This window comes from Zonotrichia leucophrys, chromosome 3, assembly GCF_028769735.1.
Source record: "Zonotrichia leucophrys gambelii isolate GWCS_2022_RI chromosome 3, RI_Zleu_2.0, whole genome shotgun sequence".
NCBI classification, from domain to species: Eukaryota; Metazoa; Chordata; class Aves; order Passeriformes; family Passerellidae; genus Zonotrichia; species Zonotrichia leucophrys.
The window spans coordinates 69,182,268-69,201,688 of NC_088172.1; the positions used below are offsets into that span (position 1 = coordinate 69,182,268).

The 19,421-nt window shown below is 36.0% G+C and overlaps 1 protein-coding gene across 3 annotated transcripts in view; it reads left to right on the forward strand.

Annotated features, from left to right (window-relative positions):
- PRKN (parkin RBR E3 ubiquitin protein ligase) overlaps positions 1 to 19,421 on the forward strand; it is a 689,640-nt gene that overhangs the window by 296,516 nt on the left and 373,703 nt on the right. For all 3 annotated transcript variants that reach the window (XM_064708670.1, XM_064708671.1, XM_064708669.1), the window contains exon 5: positions 13,725 to 13,808. In XM_064708670.1, the coding sequence (XP_064564740.1) occupies positions 13,725 to 13,808 (84 nt within the window). The remainder of the gene's footprint in view (positions 1 to 13,724; positions 13,809 to 19,421) is intronic.

Genomic DNA, 19,421 nt, shown 5'->3' on the forward strand with positions numbered 1-19,421 from the left:
TAGGCAAGTGAGAACTCTGAATAGAAACCTCTTTATTCAAATCCCAGCTATTCCTGTTAGATATTGGACTACAAACACTTTCTCCAATACAATTATTTGATTACTACAAACTTGCAGTCTTCTCTTTCCTGTTTGTAATAGAATTTTCTTCTCAGCTCTTGCAACGCTCTACCTCAAAGGAGTTATACCTGATGGGAATTTGTCTAGTGCAGTGCATGGATATTTGCACAGTGTAATTAAATGCCTGTGAATAGACAGCGTGCATAAGTGTCCAGCTATAGTCCATGTGGTGGGAGCACCAATGCTCTAGAGAATAAAGCTTATTTTTAAAAAAATGGTTTTGTCTAAGGAAGTTTGAAAGAATTTAGCAGGAAAGAGCTCAGAAACTGGAGAGCATGAGTGCGTGTTTTTATTTTGCTTAAAATTTTAGGATGTGAATTGTTTTGGATTTGTTTGTTTTGGGTTTTTTTTTCAGATCTAAGTGTATTGTCTAAATACACATTATAGTCAAAACATTTTTATTTATTTTCATCACTGAAAATTGTAGAAATTTTATGAGGGAAAACTTGTGCTCTTCCATTGATAATTTGGAAATTGTTCAAATGGAATTGATGGAAGAATATTGGTATGAATTAAAAGGAGGGTAGCATAACACTGACGTGTAAAATATCACTCTTATTAATGTATATTAGATTTTTTGTGTTTATTATGTACTATTTTCCTGATTTTTTTATCTTACTTTTACTGGCATGCCTCATCCATGAAGCTTTGAAAAGAGACATTAGATCCTTTTTTAATTTGCTGCTCCCCTTATTCCTCCCTCCCAAAATACTCAAACTTTGAGTGGCATCCTTTTTGGTAGCTTTTTTATTAAATTCTAGGTATAGACAAGTAAAAAAACCCCTAACTTAAGGGATGAAGGTAAAAAAGTTGATGATGAATTACTTTATTTCCCTCTTATCCAAAACAGACTCAATGCATTTGACCCTTTTGGTTTTCATCAGAGTTGTTCACTCTGTAGTATCTGCAAAAATCAATTTTTGCAAAAAGGAGATAATCCCCGAAGATTTCTTGTGTACAGACTGCACTCTAAAAAGGTAATGGGTTTACATATGCTTTATTTTTGTGAAGAAAAGGCGCTGCCTTAGATTATAATTTTCTTGTTTACAGAGTTGCTATTCTGGACTATTAGTTGCTTTGGAGATGTGATGTCTGTTCAGACCAGACCAAAACTTGAAATAAAGATGAACAGCTTGTGCCTCATATAGAGACTGAGTCTCAGAGAAATATGTGAGACCTGGAATAGTGGAACAGAGCTATAAAGAGCTGTTGTGATAGTGTGTGTGTATTTGAGGAAGTTCTGCCTGGTTTACTAATATGTATTGTACTCCACATCTATGTTCTGATTAAAGTGCCAGTTCTAGATCCTTTTCATTATCATAACAGAATTTGTTATAGCTAAGCCTGATGATGACAAATAAATAAAAAGTACTGATTAGACCACTGCCATAGGCACTGAACTGTGAATTAATCATAATTTTAATTCCAGTTAATCAGTTTTATCTGTTGTCACGGTTTACACTGAGCCATAAGCAAGGAAAACAGTCACAGTGATGGTTAAAATGTCATTACAAAATGCCAAACATTTAAATAATGTATCTGTTTTCTTTGCATGTCACAAAAGAGATACTGAATGAGATTGCAATAAAAAGGAGCTCTGTCCTCAGAATAAAATGTATTAAAGTCTGTGGAAATGCAAATAAGTCTGAAATGACTGTCATTCCAGTGTAAAAGTACCCTGATTTTATGTCTGAGGGCCTACTCTTTTCTAAAATGATTAGCATGCTTGGTTTTAACAGGTGGGCTTAGCCTGAAATGGATTCAATAATTTGAATGCAAGTCATAACCTTTGTAAATTAAGGACAGATATCCTGTCTACGAAACTAAAATCTTCTACTCAGGCTGTTCAGAATTCAGTGGAAATCTGAACTTCACTGTGAAATTAAATTATATCTTATGTGGCTTCTAGCTGATCTGTCCTGGATTATGCATTTCAAAACATCCTGATAGCAGTCACCTTTTAAAGTAACTTATTTCTATACTTTCTAATGCTTCTGAAGTGGATTCTGATGTAGCATCTGTTCTGACATTCTCTGTGTACCAGAGAGTTAATAATTTTTTAGCAGAGTGTGTCTGACTCTTTTGTGTGGAAGGAAATCAAAAGCTAAGCCTAGAAAAGCCCAGCTGAGCCTAGAACAGGGTGGATGTGGGGTGGAGTTATCCCAGTGATGTCCCACTGTGTTGCCCTTTAAACCTTGTGTGTGTCTCTTCAGAACACTGGAGCACAGGAGAAGTCAATGCTTATGCCTCAAATTCCTCTTAGTTAAGAAAATCAGCTCCTGGAATTATATAAATTATTCAGAGCAGGTATAAAGAAATGAGGCATTTCTCCAGCTTCATCCTTCAAAATCTTATTGGGCAAGACATCTGCAGAGATCACCTTGTATGCACAAACTAGACAAAGTTCTTACAAAATTCAGGTGTTGAGACACCCTTTACTGTTATGCAGGGCCCTCAAGACTTTCTGTTAGAAAATGGGAGAGTTCATTTCAAATGTCCTTTAGCCTGAGTTCGTTCAACTTTTCACTGATTTTTGTGAAAACCAAAAGATGGGCTTAATTTACTTTCTGGTTGTGCCAATATGTAGAAAAATAAGTCAGGAATAATTCAAGCTAATTCAAGATTCATGCACGGGGAGAGAGATAAAATGGAAAAATGACTGAAGTGTTTTTAAAACATTGCTTTAGGAGAAGAAAAAATTGGGAAATTTAATACTGGATTATAGGAATGTATCTGTGTTAATAAGACAGGTTATGCCACAAAAATGGTGTGAGTGCTGGAGCACCTCTTCTTGAAAGACAGACTGAGAGTTGAGGTTTTTCAGCCTGAAGATAAGAGAGCTCCAGGGCAACAGGGTTGTGGCCTTTCAATCTTAAAGAGGGCTTAGAAGTAGGATGCGGACAGACTTTCAAGTAGGACCTGTTGTGACAGGGCAAGGGTAATGGTGTTACCTGGACGAGATGGCACATTTAGATTGGAAATAAGAAAGGTGTTTCCCACAATGTGGGTGGTAAGACACTGGAACACGCTGCCAGAGAGGTGGTGGATGCCCCATCCCTGGAAACATTCAAGGTCAGATTGGATGGGGCTCTGAGCAACCTGATCTAGTTGATGTTGTCGCTGTTTATTGCAGGGAGGTTGGAGTAGATGGGCTTAAAGGGGTCCTTGCAACCTAAACAATGCCATGGTTCAGTGAGGGATTTGGATCAGCTCCTTCCACCATGTGCAGTATCTTGATGGCTAAGGCAGGATCCTGAACTGCCTGGTACCATCTTAATTCTTTACGTCTAGTTATGTTCTTATGTAAAATACTTAAAGAATTATCTGTTCTTTTATGTGTGGCAGCAGGATCATGTTTAAGGGGAAAAAAAACCAAACTCTAAAACCACCATGCATGCAACATAATCTTAAGTGCTTCTCAAATGAATCTGAGCAATGCACTTGATACAGGATTGACTATTTCTTAATTACTTAAATAAAGATATTTTTGTTTGTGAATACGTTGATGCGTATGTAAAGTTTACAGTAATTGTAGAATTCGGAAAAAAAAAATCAAAGACAATATTTTTGTTTAGTTCTCCTTTTTAGAAAAATAAGAGCATTTGATATCCTATATCCTTTCCTTTTGGAAGATTGAAATATTCTAGCTGAAATTGATGTGGTTTTGTCTTTCAGGGTTTCTGATTATGTGTAAAATCAAAAATGGAAGATATAGCAATCTATTTTCCTCAGATACTGTAGTGTGTAATCTTGATTTTACAGTTTTATATAAGCTCAGTAAGTGAAAAAAATATTTGAACACCTTATGAAGCCAGTTTCTTCCTAGTGGCCCTTTAGCTTTAGTGATTAGTTGAGAAATTTATTTTTAGTAAAAATGTGGAATGGATTGTGGGGTGGGGGGCTGTTTTGTTTGTTTGGAGTTTTGGGCATTTTTTTGTTTTGTGAATTATTGGTAGGGATGTTTTTAAGATATATTTAGTATCCTTGGGGTGGGTGTGGGTCTTGCCACAGGAGTGGGAGAGAGATCCTTTGGATGAAATAAAAAGAGCAGAAATAAGGAAGCAGCAGATGACAGCTCAGAGAAGGATAGGGAATAGCAGGAACATATAGCTAAAGGCAGTATCCATTCCATGTGGATTTACCATGCCCAGGTAGCTGAATGGATGGTTGTCTCTGGACATGTCTAATGGTGCCTTGCAGATGTGAATCAATGGGCTGAGGGCTTCTCTGAGAATTGCCTACAGTGGAAATGCTCTAGCTTTGTCTCTCTGCCAAAAGAATTTCAACTTTTTCATCCTAGTTAAAAAATATATTTAAAATGTAATGATCTGACATGCAGTTATTACATCTGCATTAAATTATTACTGTGGAATGTTCATGAGTTTGGATTCTTATTTTACGTCTTTGGTTTATTGCCTTTATTTAACTTCAACTCATATTAGTTTAATTACACAGTGTCTAGTTGGCATTATTAGCAATATGTTAACTGCAGATCTTGACTTATATATTGGCTAAGCTTAGATTTTTTATTCTTGTGTACTACTTCATTTAGTCCATATATTTCCCATGCATATGTAGCTTGTGGAGTATCCAAAAATTGCAGGACTGGCATAATCTTTTCTGCTTAAAATGTATGGAGTTGCCAAAATGTTTCAGTAGCTCAAAGCTGTTAGATTAAATGGTTTCCTATTTGACATGGGATTATAGTTGTTGTCCAGAATCAGCTGCATGGTTTCATACTGAATTTAAAATATTTTTACTGAATGTTAATGCTACCACCCATTTCTGGAGAGCTGAAAGACATGAGGGTTTCCTGCCTGATCCTGGAAGTGCTTCACCTCTGAGAGGCTGACACTCCTTTGCAGCTCCTCTGGAGCTCTCTGACTTGTAGGTAATTGATAATCTATCCTTATGCTAATCACTTCTCTTTCAAAATTGTGCCAAGTCTGTCAGCACCCCAAGGGCTCTGATCAGGCCCCAGCATCCTCCTGTCGCCCTGCATGGAGCACCCACTGGTGCTGGGCTGCTCTTCTCTGCCCAGACTCTCCTGCAGGACAAAATCCATCTGCTGCAGGCAGGTGCCACTTCAGGAAAAGCTGAGGCACACAAAAAAATTTAATCCAAGTTCTGTCAGCTTTTACAGCTTGTAACTCTGACTTAGAAGGGGAAAGCATGAGAACAGGAGTGTTTTAGGTAGACAAACCAAACAGCCTTTGCACTTTCTGATCCCAGCCAAAAGTCCTCAAAATGTACTGTTTTTTGTGTGTTGACAGTTGTGGCTCAAATAACTGTAAGCACATCCCAGCTGGAGAAAAAACAGGGATGAGTCTTAGAAATTTTGATTTCCCCTGTCCATTAGCTCTGCCTGCTCCCCTGTGGAAGAATCCCAGAAGAGTCACCACCGCAGAAACAGCAGCTGAAGCCAGAAGGCTTTAGTCTCTTCCTGGTTACACTGACCTCAGTGAGATCTGCTGGTGTTAACACTCGGATTGTAACTGTGGAATTTTGTTTCTTTTTTTAATTTTACTTCAATGGACACGGCAAGTACGTTGCATGTTTAGAGAATACAGGTGTTTTCTCTGGTTCTCTTTTCTTCTTTCAGCCTTGAAAAAGTATTTAATGTCATCTAGATAGAAAGCATTTATAGATTATAAATCATTAGTCTGACAGATTATTTGAATGAAGTTTGGTTGTTTGGTTTATCCACTCTTTCTTACAGCTCTATTTCTCTCATTCACAACTAAAGTTTAGAGCAGCAGCAGGACTGTGTTGTTCAATTTTTCAGCTTCTGTTGTATTTGTGCTACCTTTATTCTCTTTTTCTCCCTTTTTGCTGGGAAGGACTAATCAAAGGCACACTTTGAATAATTTTATTTTGCTTATATAAGAAGGTGTTTGTGCTGGCAACACAATACATGCTATGAAATATTGTCAATGAAGAGATGAATCTGCAGCCCTTTATCTCGGGTGTCTTTTATGAACCTTATTTCTTTGAGGTCCAGCAGGATGATTCTTGTAAATCATTGTACTATAGATACTATGAAAGAAAAGACCAGAATTTATTAAAAGCATCTCATTCATGTGTTTTCTTTTCTTCTTTTTTTTTTTTTAATGTTTAACAGAAAGAAGAAACCTGTGTTAAGAAAGAAACCTGTTTTAAGAAAGAAAAAGCAATGATCAATAAAACAACATGATTATTTTTACTATACTTACCTGCATTTTTAGTTACAGATGTGATCCTCTCATATTTCATTTGAAATAACTACCATGCAGGAGATGCTCATAATTACATGCCTGTGAGCAGTTCAGCTAATTGTCTGCTACTTAATTTTGGAAGAGTTATAACTATTGACATTGAACTGTCAATAATTAAGCTGGTCACTCTTAAAGGAAAAGTTCATCTCTAAGATCCTACTATAAATCAAACCAGTAGATTCAGCCCCCACAAAGACTTAAAGCATGTGATTGACTTCTCTTCAGTAGTGTTTCTCATATAAAAAATGCTATCCATGTGCTTCATTGATTTGGTCTAATAACCAAAGTCAATAATAATAATAACATTCCTTCTGATGGATTCTTTAATATGCTTTTTAGGCTGAGCAGTTAACTCTAGTCCTCCCAGTCCTAAATCACAAACCTCTTTAAAACCAATCCCAAGACTCATTTAATAGTATTTTTCTATACTTTGCTCCCTGCTGTATGAGAGATTCCTTGTCAAAGTCAGTCCACAGTAAATTGGTTAGCTGTACCTGCAATAATGTGTCCCCATGTGCTAGTCAGTTTGTATCAGTCTTGTCAAAAATATTTAAAAAATACATATCTTTGGAACAAAAATTAATCTCTCCCTGCTGGTAATGGTCTTTGTAGATCTGCATAAATTGTAGGTAAACTTTAATTACCTCTGCCTTTGTTTTTAGCAGATGATTCTGCTCCTCAAAGTTGCCAATCTGACAGTTTTTCTATTCAATAGATTATCTACCATAACAAATTTTCAAGTGTTTTAAGCAGAACATCTGTAAAAGGCCATCAAGAACTTCCTGGCTAGTTCAATAGCAACCTCGTTTATAAACTATTTTTATCTTCTCTTTCTCATGAGGGATGCTGATAGGCTGGGCTTGAGGAATTTGGAGAAATGCATTTTGTGCTAGATTGGATGCTGTGGTTCATAGTTTTACTTAGGGAAAAATAATATCTGTATAATATTTAAGTATTTAGTAGAAATCATGGAATAAGTTTGGTTGGAAGGGACCTTAAAGATCATTTGGCCCTCTGCCATGGGCTAGGACACTTTGCACTAAACCAGTGCCCCTCAGTACCCACTCCAACCTGGCCCTGAACATTTCCAGAGAAGGGGCATCCACAATCTCTATAGATATCCAGTTCCAGTGCCTCGCTACCCTTCTAGTAAGGAATTATTTTCTCATACTGAATCTAAATGTCTTGTCTTTTAGCTTGAAGCCACTCCCCCTTGTCCTGCCATGCTCTTGTAAAAAGTCCCCATCCCTCTTTCCTGCAAGGTCCCTTAAGGTGGTGAAAGGCTGTATTTAAATCGCCCACAAGTCTTCTCTTCTCCAGGCTGAAAAAAACCTCTAATTCTTTAAATCTTTTCTCATAGCAGAAATGCATGCTTACCATTAGGATATATCTTGGTTCCTGCTGTGTCTGGAAGGCAGAGTTGCCCACCTGTACTGGCATTGGAAGCAGTAAATTGTGTTAGCTTGGTGTGGTACTGCTATTAGAGGGGCAAAAAGGAAATAAATTTTGTTTAGTAAGCCTTGTATTTTGGGCAGGTTTTTCTGTCTTACTGTCTCAAGATCCTGAAATCATGCTGAGGTTCCCTGTACAATGTCTAGCTTTTCAGATACTCTCACACAGAAAAGTCAGTAGCCATAATTTTGCAGAGGAGCCTGAACGTTTGCATGATTTGCATCAGATTTAACACTTTTCCTGTGTTTCGAATGCTGATTTTTAAAGTCTCTGAAGGCCTGAAATTATTTCTTACATGGCTTTAAAAATGCTTCTGCATTAATAGTTTTTTTCTTGGTTGAGTCATTTGCTCAACATTTTAATGATTTATGTTTCTTATGTAGATAGTAGCAGGTACAAATATGTGTTTTAATGATATTCTGCTGCATATTGTTCACTAGAGGGGAATATAAAGTGGGGAAAGTACAAAGTACTGAATACATGGATAGTTTCCAGCCTTTTAAGTGATTCAGAGTGTTTGATGAATCACTGGTTTCTATTGCTGACCTCTGCTTCTGACCTTCCCCTGACTTCACAGGTCAACAGTTCTGTCAGCAACCACGTTTTGAATAATTTGTCATCCAAGATCTTTAGATGGTATTTCTGGTTTGGGGGATTTTTTTTAAGTTTTTTTAAATTTTTTTGAGATGTTTCTGATGAAAATTTAGTTTTGGTTCTATAATACAAAACTGGATCTTGGCTACAGGATAGAGAGATGCTGGGATTAGAGTGTACTGCACTGCCCTCTGTACTGGGCATCAGTGCAATATGCTGCTGGAATGTACACAGACTTCCAGTATTTACCTCATACATTGAAAGAACATCTCAGTCCTCCCTGTTCTTCATATGCTGCAAAGGAGTTTCACTTCAAGCTTAATATATCATTCACCAACTTTTTTTCCTGTCTTCCCCCTCAAAAAGGAAAGGAACAATTGCCATATGCTAAAGGCAGAGAAATTTCCATACCTGCTTATTTGGGAAGTACTCAAGTACATTTGATATGACTTTTTCTATTCAGTGCCGTTCTTTCTATTTCTTTCTTTATTCTGTCATTTTCCCACTTATGCACCGGAAAAGCCTTCTCTGATGTGTTTATTTTAATGCAGAGCTTTCTCTGTGAGCCATTTGGCTGGGTACAAGAGGGGCAGTTGCTTTAATCTCGCAATCAGAAGGCTTTGTTCCTCTCACAGTATGTTCCTGATTAATGCGAACTAATAATTACAAACACTAGAGCCTGCAGTGTTATAACACCACAAGTGATTGGCTGGCCTGCAGGTTGACAAGCTTTTCTTAGACTCAAGAAAGAAGGGTACAAAAATTGCATTTCAAAGTGTTTATCTTGCCAGAATTCCTAATTGTGTTTTGACGCAATTATAGCAATGACATTTAGTAGTACTGTCGCTACAGAAACATTAACATTTTGAATGCACTGTGTTTTTCAAGGACAAATGTCTTTTATTCTATTTTTGTTTTGAAGGTGGAAAACTAAAATTTTCAAGCACACTAAATCTTTTGAAACTGTGTTAGATTAGCATTAATAATAAAATATGGCCATGAAGAATGCCAAGAACAGATGTGGAAAAGGAGATTTTTTTTCTTCTTACTAATTTGGAAAATGAGGTGTAGAATAGGGGCTCTCTGGTTGATTGGGGTTTATTGTTTTATTACTTTTTTTCTCTCCACTCATCAATGCTAAAATGGCTGAAACCCATTATATTCTGTCAGTCTATAATTCCAGCTGAATCAATGCTGTCTTGTGCCTTAAGAACTTGATCTAACTTTTGCTAAAACAGAAAGAAAAGAAACCACTGTTGACTTAAAGCTGGGTCTGGGTAATGTTACCAAAAGAGTTAAATGCATCTGACTTTTTTACACGTTTTATGTCCATCACAAGAGTTAAAGAAGTGATGAATATTGTGGGAGTTTTTATGAAGGGAAAAATAGGAAGTTCTTAGCTACAGTGTGAATGAACAGTTGATAGTTGCTGATAACATGGAATTGTGCTCCTAGTTCCCTGTGTATATGCTCTAGCATGCTTTTAGTAAATGATGACATTTTTATTTCAAATAGTGAAAGTGCTTTGCGTGCAAAGTAGTCTTGTGTGCTTGAGAAATGTCATGAGGAAATGATTGCAGAGAGAGAGCGCTACAAGTTCATATCAAGCCATGTAGTACATTGGCTTTCCCTTGGAAATAAGAACTTAAACATGACTGCAAACTTCCTATTATTACTGTAACTGTCAATTAATAAAATATATTCTCATACTAAGCATATTTGGACTTGATATAGAGTTACTTGTAGTGGTTAATTCTAATGGTAGTCAACATTGCATAAATTCATCCCTTCTTGGTTTCTTTTAAAAATGCATTTTTATAGAGCCTCAACCTTATAAGTGATCCTGTGGATATTTTGGGGTTTTTTCCTAGCTTGAGAATTAATATACCTTCTTACCTTTTTGTGACTATATACCCAGACCTGCAAACTAATGAATATTTTGGAAGTTTTCACCTGAAACAACTTCAGTGAAGTAAAACATCAATTCCTCTAAGAAGTTTAGTTTGAAATATTTTCTTCTTGTAAAATTAAGATAATTAGTACCAGAGCTGATAGCATACCTGTGGAACTGCTTCTACACACTCATTTAAATTAACTTGGTGTGTATATTGGTGTGACTATTTTTTGTGTATATGCTGGTGTAGCATCATTAACTTTGAGAGTCTCCTATTAATCACACAAGGATGAAGAAACAGGAAAAAATCATTGTCCTGTGTTACCAGTACCAAATTTAAAAAAAAAGTAAGAAAGACTTTTCTTGGGGTTTGAGTAAGTAAGTTTCTGTTTTGTTGGGTTTTTTTTTATTCAAATGAGTGTTCTCCCCTATCCCTATCCCTTCTTAGATCCCAAGTTTTATAAAGCACACTTACTTCTTATTTCTCATCCTTCTTTTTTAATATCCTCTTCCCAAATGGAAATCATGTAAGGATTAGCCAAAAACAGCAACTATTGAATTCCTCAAATTTGGAAAAATAAGTATTTTAATAAAAGTGTGTTAATAAATAAGACTATGAAAGAAGTAGTATAGCTGTTAATCAGACATTAACTTGTTAGTCTTGGTTGTCTTTATCAAGTCAGTGAGTTAGATGTCATCCTCATGAATTAAAATTCCAGGACTCAAAAGGAGGGAAAAATATGACTCCCTATAACAACTGTGGGACCAGATAATGATTGCAAGCAAAATTTTGAAAGTGTAGGAAAAACTGTCATAATGGGGTATTTATATTACTTTAATGTATATTATGTGAGTAGCATGTCAAATCACAATCCCAAGAATAAACTTCTGGATGCTATCAGGTTATGTTATGGAAAAGTTGATCAAAGAGCTGCAAAGAGAAGGGAGACCTGGTTTATAATGTTACTAATGAAGAACAGAAGAATGATAACTAAACTACTAGAAAGCAAAAAAAATTAATTCCAGCACTTTAAATATAAAAATACAATTTGGTGGGCAAAACTGCTGAAGTATCTTACCTGCAAACAGCAGAAAAAACTGCTGCTGAGTCCATTTAAACTATAACAGGAGCAGAAGGTCCGTTAGGTGATTGCCATAAACTTGGAGACTGAGGCATATAGCTGGTTCATCCTTGGAAGCAAGCAGATGGGTTCAGTATGGGAGAACCTAGAAAGTACCTACTGGGAACCTCTCTGTGGACCTTGGGATGCACATTACAACTGCTTTGAAACGGCAGTTGAAATCTAACATATGTCATTTTTAAGGGATGTGCACTGGGGAAAAAAACCCAGATTTTGACATATGTTATATGTAGCAGTGTAGTCCAGGAGCTCTGATAGATAGCTCCACCAAAATACTGCCTTGGTGCTTAGTAAACCTCAGCAAAGTAAATTACATTTAAATAAGTGTTTAGGAGGACTTGAGCAAGTTGGTAGACATCATCTTCCTATTCACTGGTCCAACATGTAAGTCATGTGTATTGTATGATGTTCCTTATATTCCAAAATGACAGAGCTGAAAAAGCTATTAAAAGATAAAAAATAAGAGATAAGGAACAGCACCTATATGAGGGATGAGAAGGTAGATTACTTTCTTTTCTGAAAAGTAAACTGCTGTGGAAGGAATGCTAGAGATCTGTTCAATCTTTGGAAGCATGGGGAAAAATAAAAAAATGGGGGGCATCAAATAAAATTTGTAACTACTGAGTTGAAAGCAATTAAAAGAAGGTAGTTCTTTGTGCAGCGTCTCAAGGCGGCCTTATTGTTCTTCCTGCAAATTTTCTGGAATGCTAAAATTTCATGAGAGGTGAAAATTCACTGCAATAATTAATTGGAGGCAAGCTTTATTTTTCAGATGTTTTAAATCATTAATTCAAGGTCGTGCCCCCTCTCTCCTTTCCCCCCTCCCCCCCCCAATATCAAGTGTTATTACTTTATACTAACTCCACTCCAGCTGTGTTCACCCAAGGACCCAAAACTATGATTTGTCACCCCTGTGAATGCCTGCAATTCAATTTACATGTGCCAGCATTTCAGCTAGATGACGTTAGAGAGTGGAGCTCAGTGAAGACCAAGTTGTTTTACTCAGCTTTCTAGATAGTTATAAAATGTTGATCCAGCCTAAGTTCACACGACTAAGAGAATTCTAAAATCATTTCAGCTGTGCCCACACAATGCTGAAGTGCCTGAAAGGAATTGGATGTAGATGTGACACTGGATTACTTTATAATTCATGGTGTTTGAAGTAGGCACTAATTTCACTAATGTGGTCAATGTCTTGACTGCCATAATTTCTCCTCTGGTTTAAGATTTTCTGCTATTTTCTGGGCACTGATTCTATCCCAAACACTGAGTAATCCAAGTATCAAATGTTTTCATTTTTTATACTTCAGTTGTTTGTTTTTACTATGTATGTGGATGCCTGTAAACTTCAAATCTATTGCTGAGATTAATTTTGTTGTCTGTAAATTAAATATTAATTGGTGTGAAATAATTATAAAAAGAGAAAGCATACAAGTGTCAATCTTTTGTGATGCAAAATGTTTTTATAAATATTCCTATATATGGTATGTGTGTATATATATATATATATATATTTTCTTCTTTGGCAGATCATCCTGTTAATCACATTATTTTGCAATTGTGAAATATTGATGATTTGCTATCCTTATTTTTTTTTCTGCTTCTTAATATACTCATAAATGAACTGCGTGTATTCAAGAAGTCACTGTAAAGTTTGATAAGGATTTTCTGTCTGTTTTTTTCTGGCTTTTATATTGTTTTGTTGTGGGGGGTTGGGGATTTTTAAGTTTCTTTAATAATGACTATAAATATTGAAGTTAATGTAGATCTAATTACAATTCTCTATTAATAATTTCATTATGTTTTATTACAGTTAAGTAAAGGCTTTATCTACAGCCAAGAAATCTATTTACAGTTTTTCTAATGGTCTATTCTACTTCCAGCTGTTATCTTTCTTCCCTTTTCTCCTTAGTGAACTGCAGGCCCATGTGTAAACAGTGTTGAACAAGGGAATGAGTCTTTGTAGCTTTTTAATTATGATTAACTCAGTACCTGTCTTTAACTGAGAAAATGTAACCTACTAATGATGCCTGTCCACAGCACTGACCTTAGGGTGGAGGGACCACATGTCCTGTTTGTGACTGGGCTTTACTGGTGAATATTGTTATATAACCTGAATGATCTCTCAGTGTAATCATGATAAAACTGTTTAGCTAAAACATAAAAGAAACATAAAAGAGAGTAGGAAAAGCAGCAACAAAGGCACGTTTTATATGTTTATTTATGAAGTATATTATAATCTTTGTGTGCTTTGGTTTTATTTTGTAGGGCCCATCTTGCTGGGATGATGTGCTAATTCCCAACAGAATAGGAGGTGTTTGCCAGTCCCAAGGGTGCAATGGGAATGTAGCGGTAAGATTTTGTCACGTTTCTCCACATACTGTGGGTGCTCATAAGCATAATTCTTTGTAACAGTTTTAACCATGTTAGAATTTCAGCACTGACTGTGAAGAGACAGGTATGGCACACTTCAATAGAGCTGTTCAGCATTAGATAATAAACCTCTGATGTCTTGCAAAAGGGAGGAATTTTGGTCGGGTGCTCTTTGGAATGAAGGAGGAAATAATTTTATTTCATCTTTTGCACTGAAGTATAACTCTTAGATTTTCAAGTATGCAAAGGTTAAATGTGGGAAGTAATAATTGTTTCTGTCAATGCTCATTTTATAATTATTATGTATGTCTTTACCTTGAAAGCTTCAAATTTCCATGTCATAGTGCATATCAGAACTTACATATTGGGCTTTGCCCACAGGAGTAGGTTCTTCATGATGATCACTTTGCAGTTTTTCTCCCACATCTTGTTTCTTCCTTTGTTTCTTAAGTGAAAAGACTAAGTAAAAAGGAGCATAGGTTTATCAAATTATTAATAGAGATTTTTCAAAACATTATGTATGTATACTTGTATCTTCATATGTATTAGATATTTCTAGCATCTAACGCTAAAGCCTTAGAGATAATTCCTTCTCAGGAAAAAGCTTTGTTTGAGTGTTCCTTCAGGACATAGGCTTTAAAGGTAAACTTGAATTTCCCACATATGAAAAGATTCTATTCATCAATGATTTGTAAATTGGAGCCATACAAACAGCTTTTTCCAGAGGTGCTCACCTGCTCTGGTGTAACCTTCTCCTTGTCTTCCCTAACAAGACAGTTGTGAAGTGGTGTGTCCTTACAGTTCCATAGGTGTCTCCTGCTTGGCCATAGATGGTGCCAGAAAATATTTTTATCTAACTTTAGATACTAAATGGTTGTTTTAATAGCATGGGATTTATAGTTGAGTCCATGTGCAGCCAACAGAAACTGAGGTCTGGCAGCCTCTGATCTTCTGCTTCTTGGTGTGCACCTTGCTGTAGCAGTGTTTGATTGAGCCACCCAGGAATCACAATGTCCTGGGCTGGAAGGGACCCACAAAGACCATGATCTTGAAAGTGGCAGGTGTTAGACATTCAAATGCTCTTCTCTTGGCAGTACAATTCCCAGTTTTGTCACCTATTGGCAGAATATACCTGACTGACTTGCAGCTGCCAACTTACAGCTTTTGTTATCCAGCGTATCTGTGAAAAAAGTAGTGAAATAATGACACTTTTGGAAACCCTCCCTCCTGAACTACAACCCGTTCCCTCATTGAATCAGTTCTTATTTTGTAAAAGCAGAAAATTAAACAAAATGCCATCTTGGTCGAGAGAGAAGAAAAAAACCCACTGATCATAATGCTAAAATCAAATGCTGTGGCAAACAACCAATACTCAGTCAACTAAGCCCCATGACTCCAGTTGCTGTCAATTCCTCTGGCAAGCTGCAAACTTAGCAGAGCCAAGGATCAGTGTTATCTTTCAGTAAGGCATCACTGAACAAATTTCAGAAGACATCCTATATTAGACAGACATGTTGCTAATGCAGTTTGAGACAACCTGGACTACAGGCATGAGTCTGTTACTGGAGAAATGTGCTTTTCTTTTATTTCCAACCTGACACATTTTCCCTTTATCAGCTACAAACCACTCTAACAGTTTTAGAACTGAAGCAAACTGAGGTGCAAGAACACTCCTAATTTTTATGATTTTTCAACCAGAATTTCCAGCAATATCAATTTAGTCAAGAACAACTAAGCACTTGAGTGCATTTAACTTCTTTTACCTAACTATCCAGTAGGTAGGTAACCCTGAATCAGATATTTGAATTGATGGCTTGTTCAGATCCTCTGGTTGCTGAAAGATATCTTTCTTGTGTTTTGGGATGGTTTGCTTTTCTTTGGCCTCAATCACTGTGAAAACACATCTTTACTTTCTGGGAAATCTTCCATTTCAAAGGCTTAAATCACTAAGATTTTTGGTTTGTGTCTTGCTCCAAGTGAGAAATAATAGAGATCCCGAAGTGTTTCCACGGATTTGGTGTTCTTTTCTGCTCTGATAAAACAGACTAACTGTTTGGAACAGAATAAAAATAACCTTAACTAAATCATGGGTTAAAACCTCTAGGCTTTTCTTTCCTGTTACTATCTTTGGAATATGGGGTCACGTTTTATTATTAAGTACTTATTTTTGCATTTGTGTAGTTATGTCTCTTAAATAGTTCCACAAAGTATGTGCTTTTTTACCATGAAATGCAATTAAGAAGCTTTAAGGCTGTTGGTTGTGAGTTATCAACAAACTGCAAATACTGTTGTTTAAGGGGGAAAAATTTACTCCATTATTTCTCTCCCAAGACATGTTTCAGTTAAAAATTGATTTTTTGTCAATTTTCAATTTTTGTAAGCACCAATTTGCAACATAAAAAACCATAAGGTAATGTGTTTTCCCCCAAAATACTAGTTTGAATGTATTTTGGTATGAAATTAGTCTCTTGACAGAACCACAGACTTTAATTCTTTTGGTTGCAAAAATGTAAATAAAATAATTGACTATATAAGAAAATAATGACAATCAAATTTCATTTCAGTTAAATAAAATTTCTAATGATTTGTAGAAGATATAATGATTATCTTAATGTTAAGTGCACTGTGATTTGATATGTGCTCCAATGTGCTCCCAAGCAGAGGTCACTGTGGGGTTTTTCATGTTAATTACAGTCTATCAGAATCAGTCTGAACTTCTGCAGCTTCAAAAAGATGAAGTTCCTGTGAACACTTATGTTGCTGCAATTGTAGAAAAGCCACTTTTATAAAAAACTTTAACTATAGTAATTCGAAAATGGAAGAGTCAACTTTAGCTGTTTTAAATGTGGATTGCAATCAATCTTTCAAACACTTTCACAAACTAGGACCATTCATTAAATGAAAGAGAACATTGTACTTTTGGTATCTGTCTCAAACAGTTCCAGCCAGAAACATTGTATGTACCTGTGCAGGTGTGCTTGGAAACAGGTGTGGTTCTGTGAACTTACAGACGCTCTTCTTATATGAGTGTTTTTGTTACTGCCTAGAACAGAATGATTTAGATAATCAAGTCCAACTGTTAACCTAGCACTGCCTAGACCACCACTAAAACTGGTCCCAAGTGTATTTGATACCATTTTTGAGGATTCATGCTCATCTTCGCAAGTGACCAGAATACATGTAAAACTAAGCTATTTATTTAGCCTTTCCTTATTCAAATGAAATATTACTGAAGGAGTGTTCTTGTTAGACTTTTACAGTTCTTTGTCTCTCAGACAGAATATTTTCTGTTTATCATCCATTGAAGTGAATTTTTGATTAAGGACTTTTTCTACTCCTGTATGTAAAAATGCTATTGTATTTGCTTCCTCATGTAGGCTCGTGCTTTTTAAAACTCATCAAGAACCACAGAAATAATGTGTCTTTTTATGGTGAGACAGAGATTAATGCCACCATAAACCACTAAAGTGGTGGTTTCATAGGAATCAGCTCCACATTAGTTCCTCAGTCCAGTGAATATGCATCAGTTTCTGAAAGACATTTCCATGTCCCCAGGGCACAGTGTAAGGCAAACCTTTTTGAACTTTAGAAACCTGTGGAAAAAGTATTAACGTTCTGCATGTGTTCTTGGGATTCTCATTTGATGTGCAAAAAAGAGTTGCTGTAGACTTGAAAATCTCAGAAATAATGAAAGGGTTAAAGAGGATTATAGGTCAGATATGGCTTAAGCCATTGGGAATAGGAAAAATGAAAATCTCTGTAATAGAAATAGAAATGTACTTCTCTTCCCATTTGATATATATCACCACTGTTACCTTGAATTCTTTGTTTCTGAAGATGGCATCAGCTGTCATCATAACTGAATAGCATTTTTATCTCTGCTCCAGTTATTGAAACATGCTAGGATTCAACAAACCATTTCTAAAACAAGCACAAGGATTTCTGTGAACTTCTGGATTTTCTTAAATATCAGCACACCCTTCTTATCAAACTGTATAGTAATCTCAAACTCTATAGTAATCTCAAACTCTATAGTAAGCCCAAGGCAAAGATTTATATTGCAAGTTTGGTCACTTTTTTTTTAATGTTTAGTATTGGCCATTATATGTAATTTTAAACGGTTCAATTCAACTATACAATAGTCTCATTGTTGTAGGGTATGTTTGAAAGCAAAATGATTGCCATAGGAAGCATGTTTGGTTTAATTATGCAATTTTCTTATTATATTATTATAATTATATATAATAATTATTTATATTATAATTATATTTTCTTACTGTATTATTATAATTATGTAGAGTTTCTTATTATTATTCTTATTCTCTGATTTTTGAATCTTGCAATTTAATATTTACTATATTTAAATTTTTAAACATTTCTCCTATTTTTCCTTCCTTGCTTGTTTATTGTCATTAGGTTTGGCACTGAGAACAGCAATATTATGTGTTCCTTTCATAGTCTGTTCCTCAGGGAACCTGAGCTCATCTGAAATAGTTTGGACTAATAAATCAAGGGAATAGTGTTCAGCTTGTATGCTTTAAATACACAGCTTACCAAATGATTTTTTTCTTTCAAGTGTCTAAAGCTATTCTTTTCAAACATCACTGTTCAGATGAAATATGTTTCATTTTTCATCTCATTTTGCTTTGATTAGCTCAGACCTCTGTTTTAGTTGAGAATAGAAATAAATCCTGTAGCAGTTAAAGTATCGCAAGCAAAGTAGTAAATTTAATGATGTTATCAAAATATGAATACATATTACAGGAAAGATCTGATACATTTATTCATTTTCTTTGTGTACAATGATTATTGTTAAAGGTACTATGTCTGTCCATCCCTGGAGCCATTATAATATTTTCAATGTCATAATATTACTATGAATAATTTTTAAAATTCTGTAATGTTTCTTAATATCAAGAAGCCTCTTGACTTTGCATTTTCAATTGATTTCAGTGCCATCCATGTTAGTTTGCCTTATGCAGAAGAGAGTGGTCCAGATAATGTATGCTATTAGAAAAAATCACAATAAGTATGATGGAATAGGAGTGCTAATTAAAATACCAGATATCTTACTTCAGAAATATTTAATTGATGCAACGATTCTTACCACAGAATGATTTCAGTTTGAAAAGACTTGCAAGTCTTCAGTCTAACCTTTGACCAGTCACCGCCTTGTCAACTAGGCCATAGCACTAAGTGCCACAACAATCTGCTCCAATGCTTAACAACCCCTTCCGTGAAGGAATTCTTCCCCATGTCGACTTGAGCTGCCTCTGGCAGAGCTTGAGGCTGTGCTCCCTTGTCCTGTCACCAGCTGCCTGGGAGAAGAGGCTGACCCCCACCTGGCTTCAATATCCTTACAGGGAATTGTAGAGAGAACACAGTAACCCCGAGCCCTTTCTTCAGGCTGAACAATCTCAGTTCCCTCAGCCATTGGGACCCCTTCTTTATCCAGTCTTCATAGAATTCTAGTATGGCATTGGTTGGAAGGCACTGTTCATCTTGTTCCAACCCCCTCACTGTGGGCAGGGACACCTTCCACCAGACCAGGTGGCTCAGAGCCTCATCCACCAGGTCTTGAACACTTCCAGG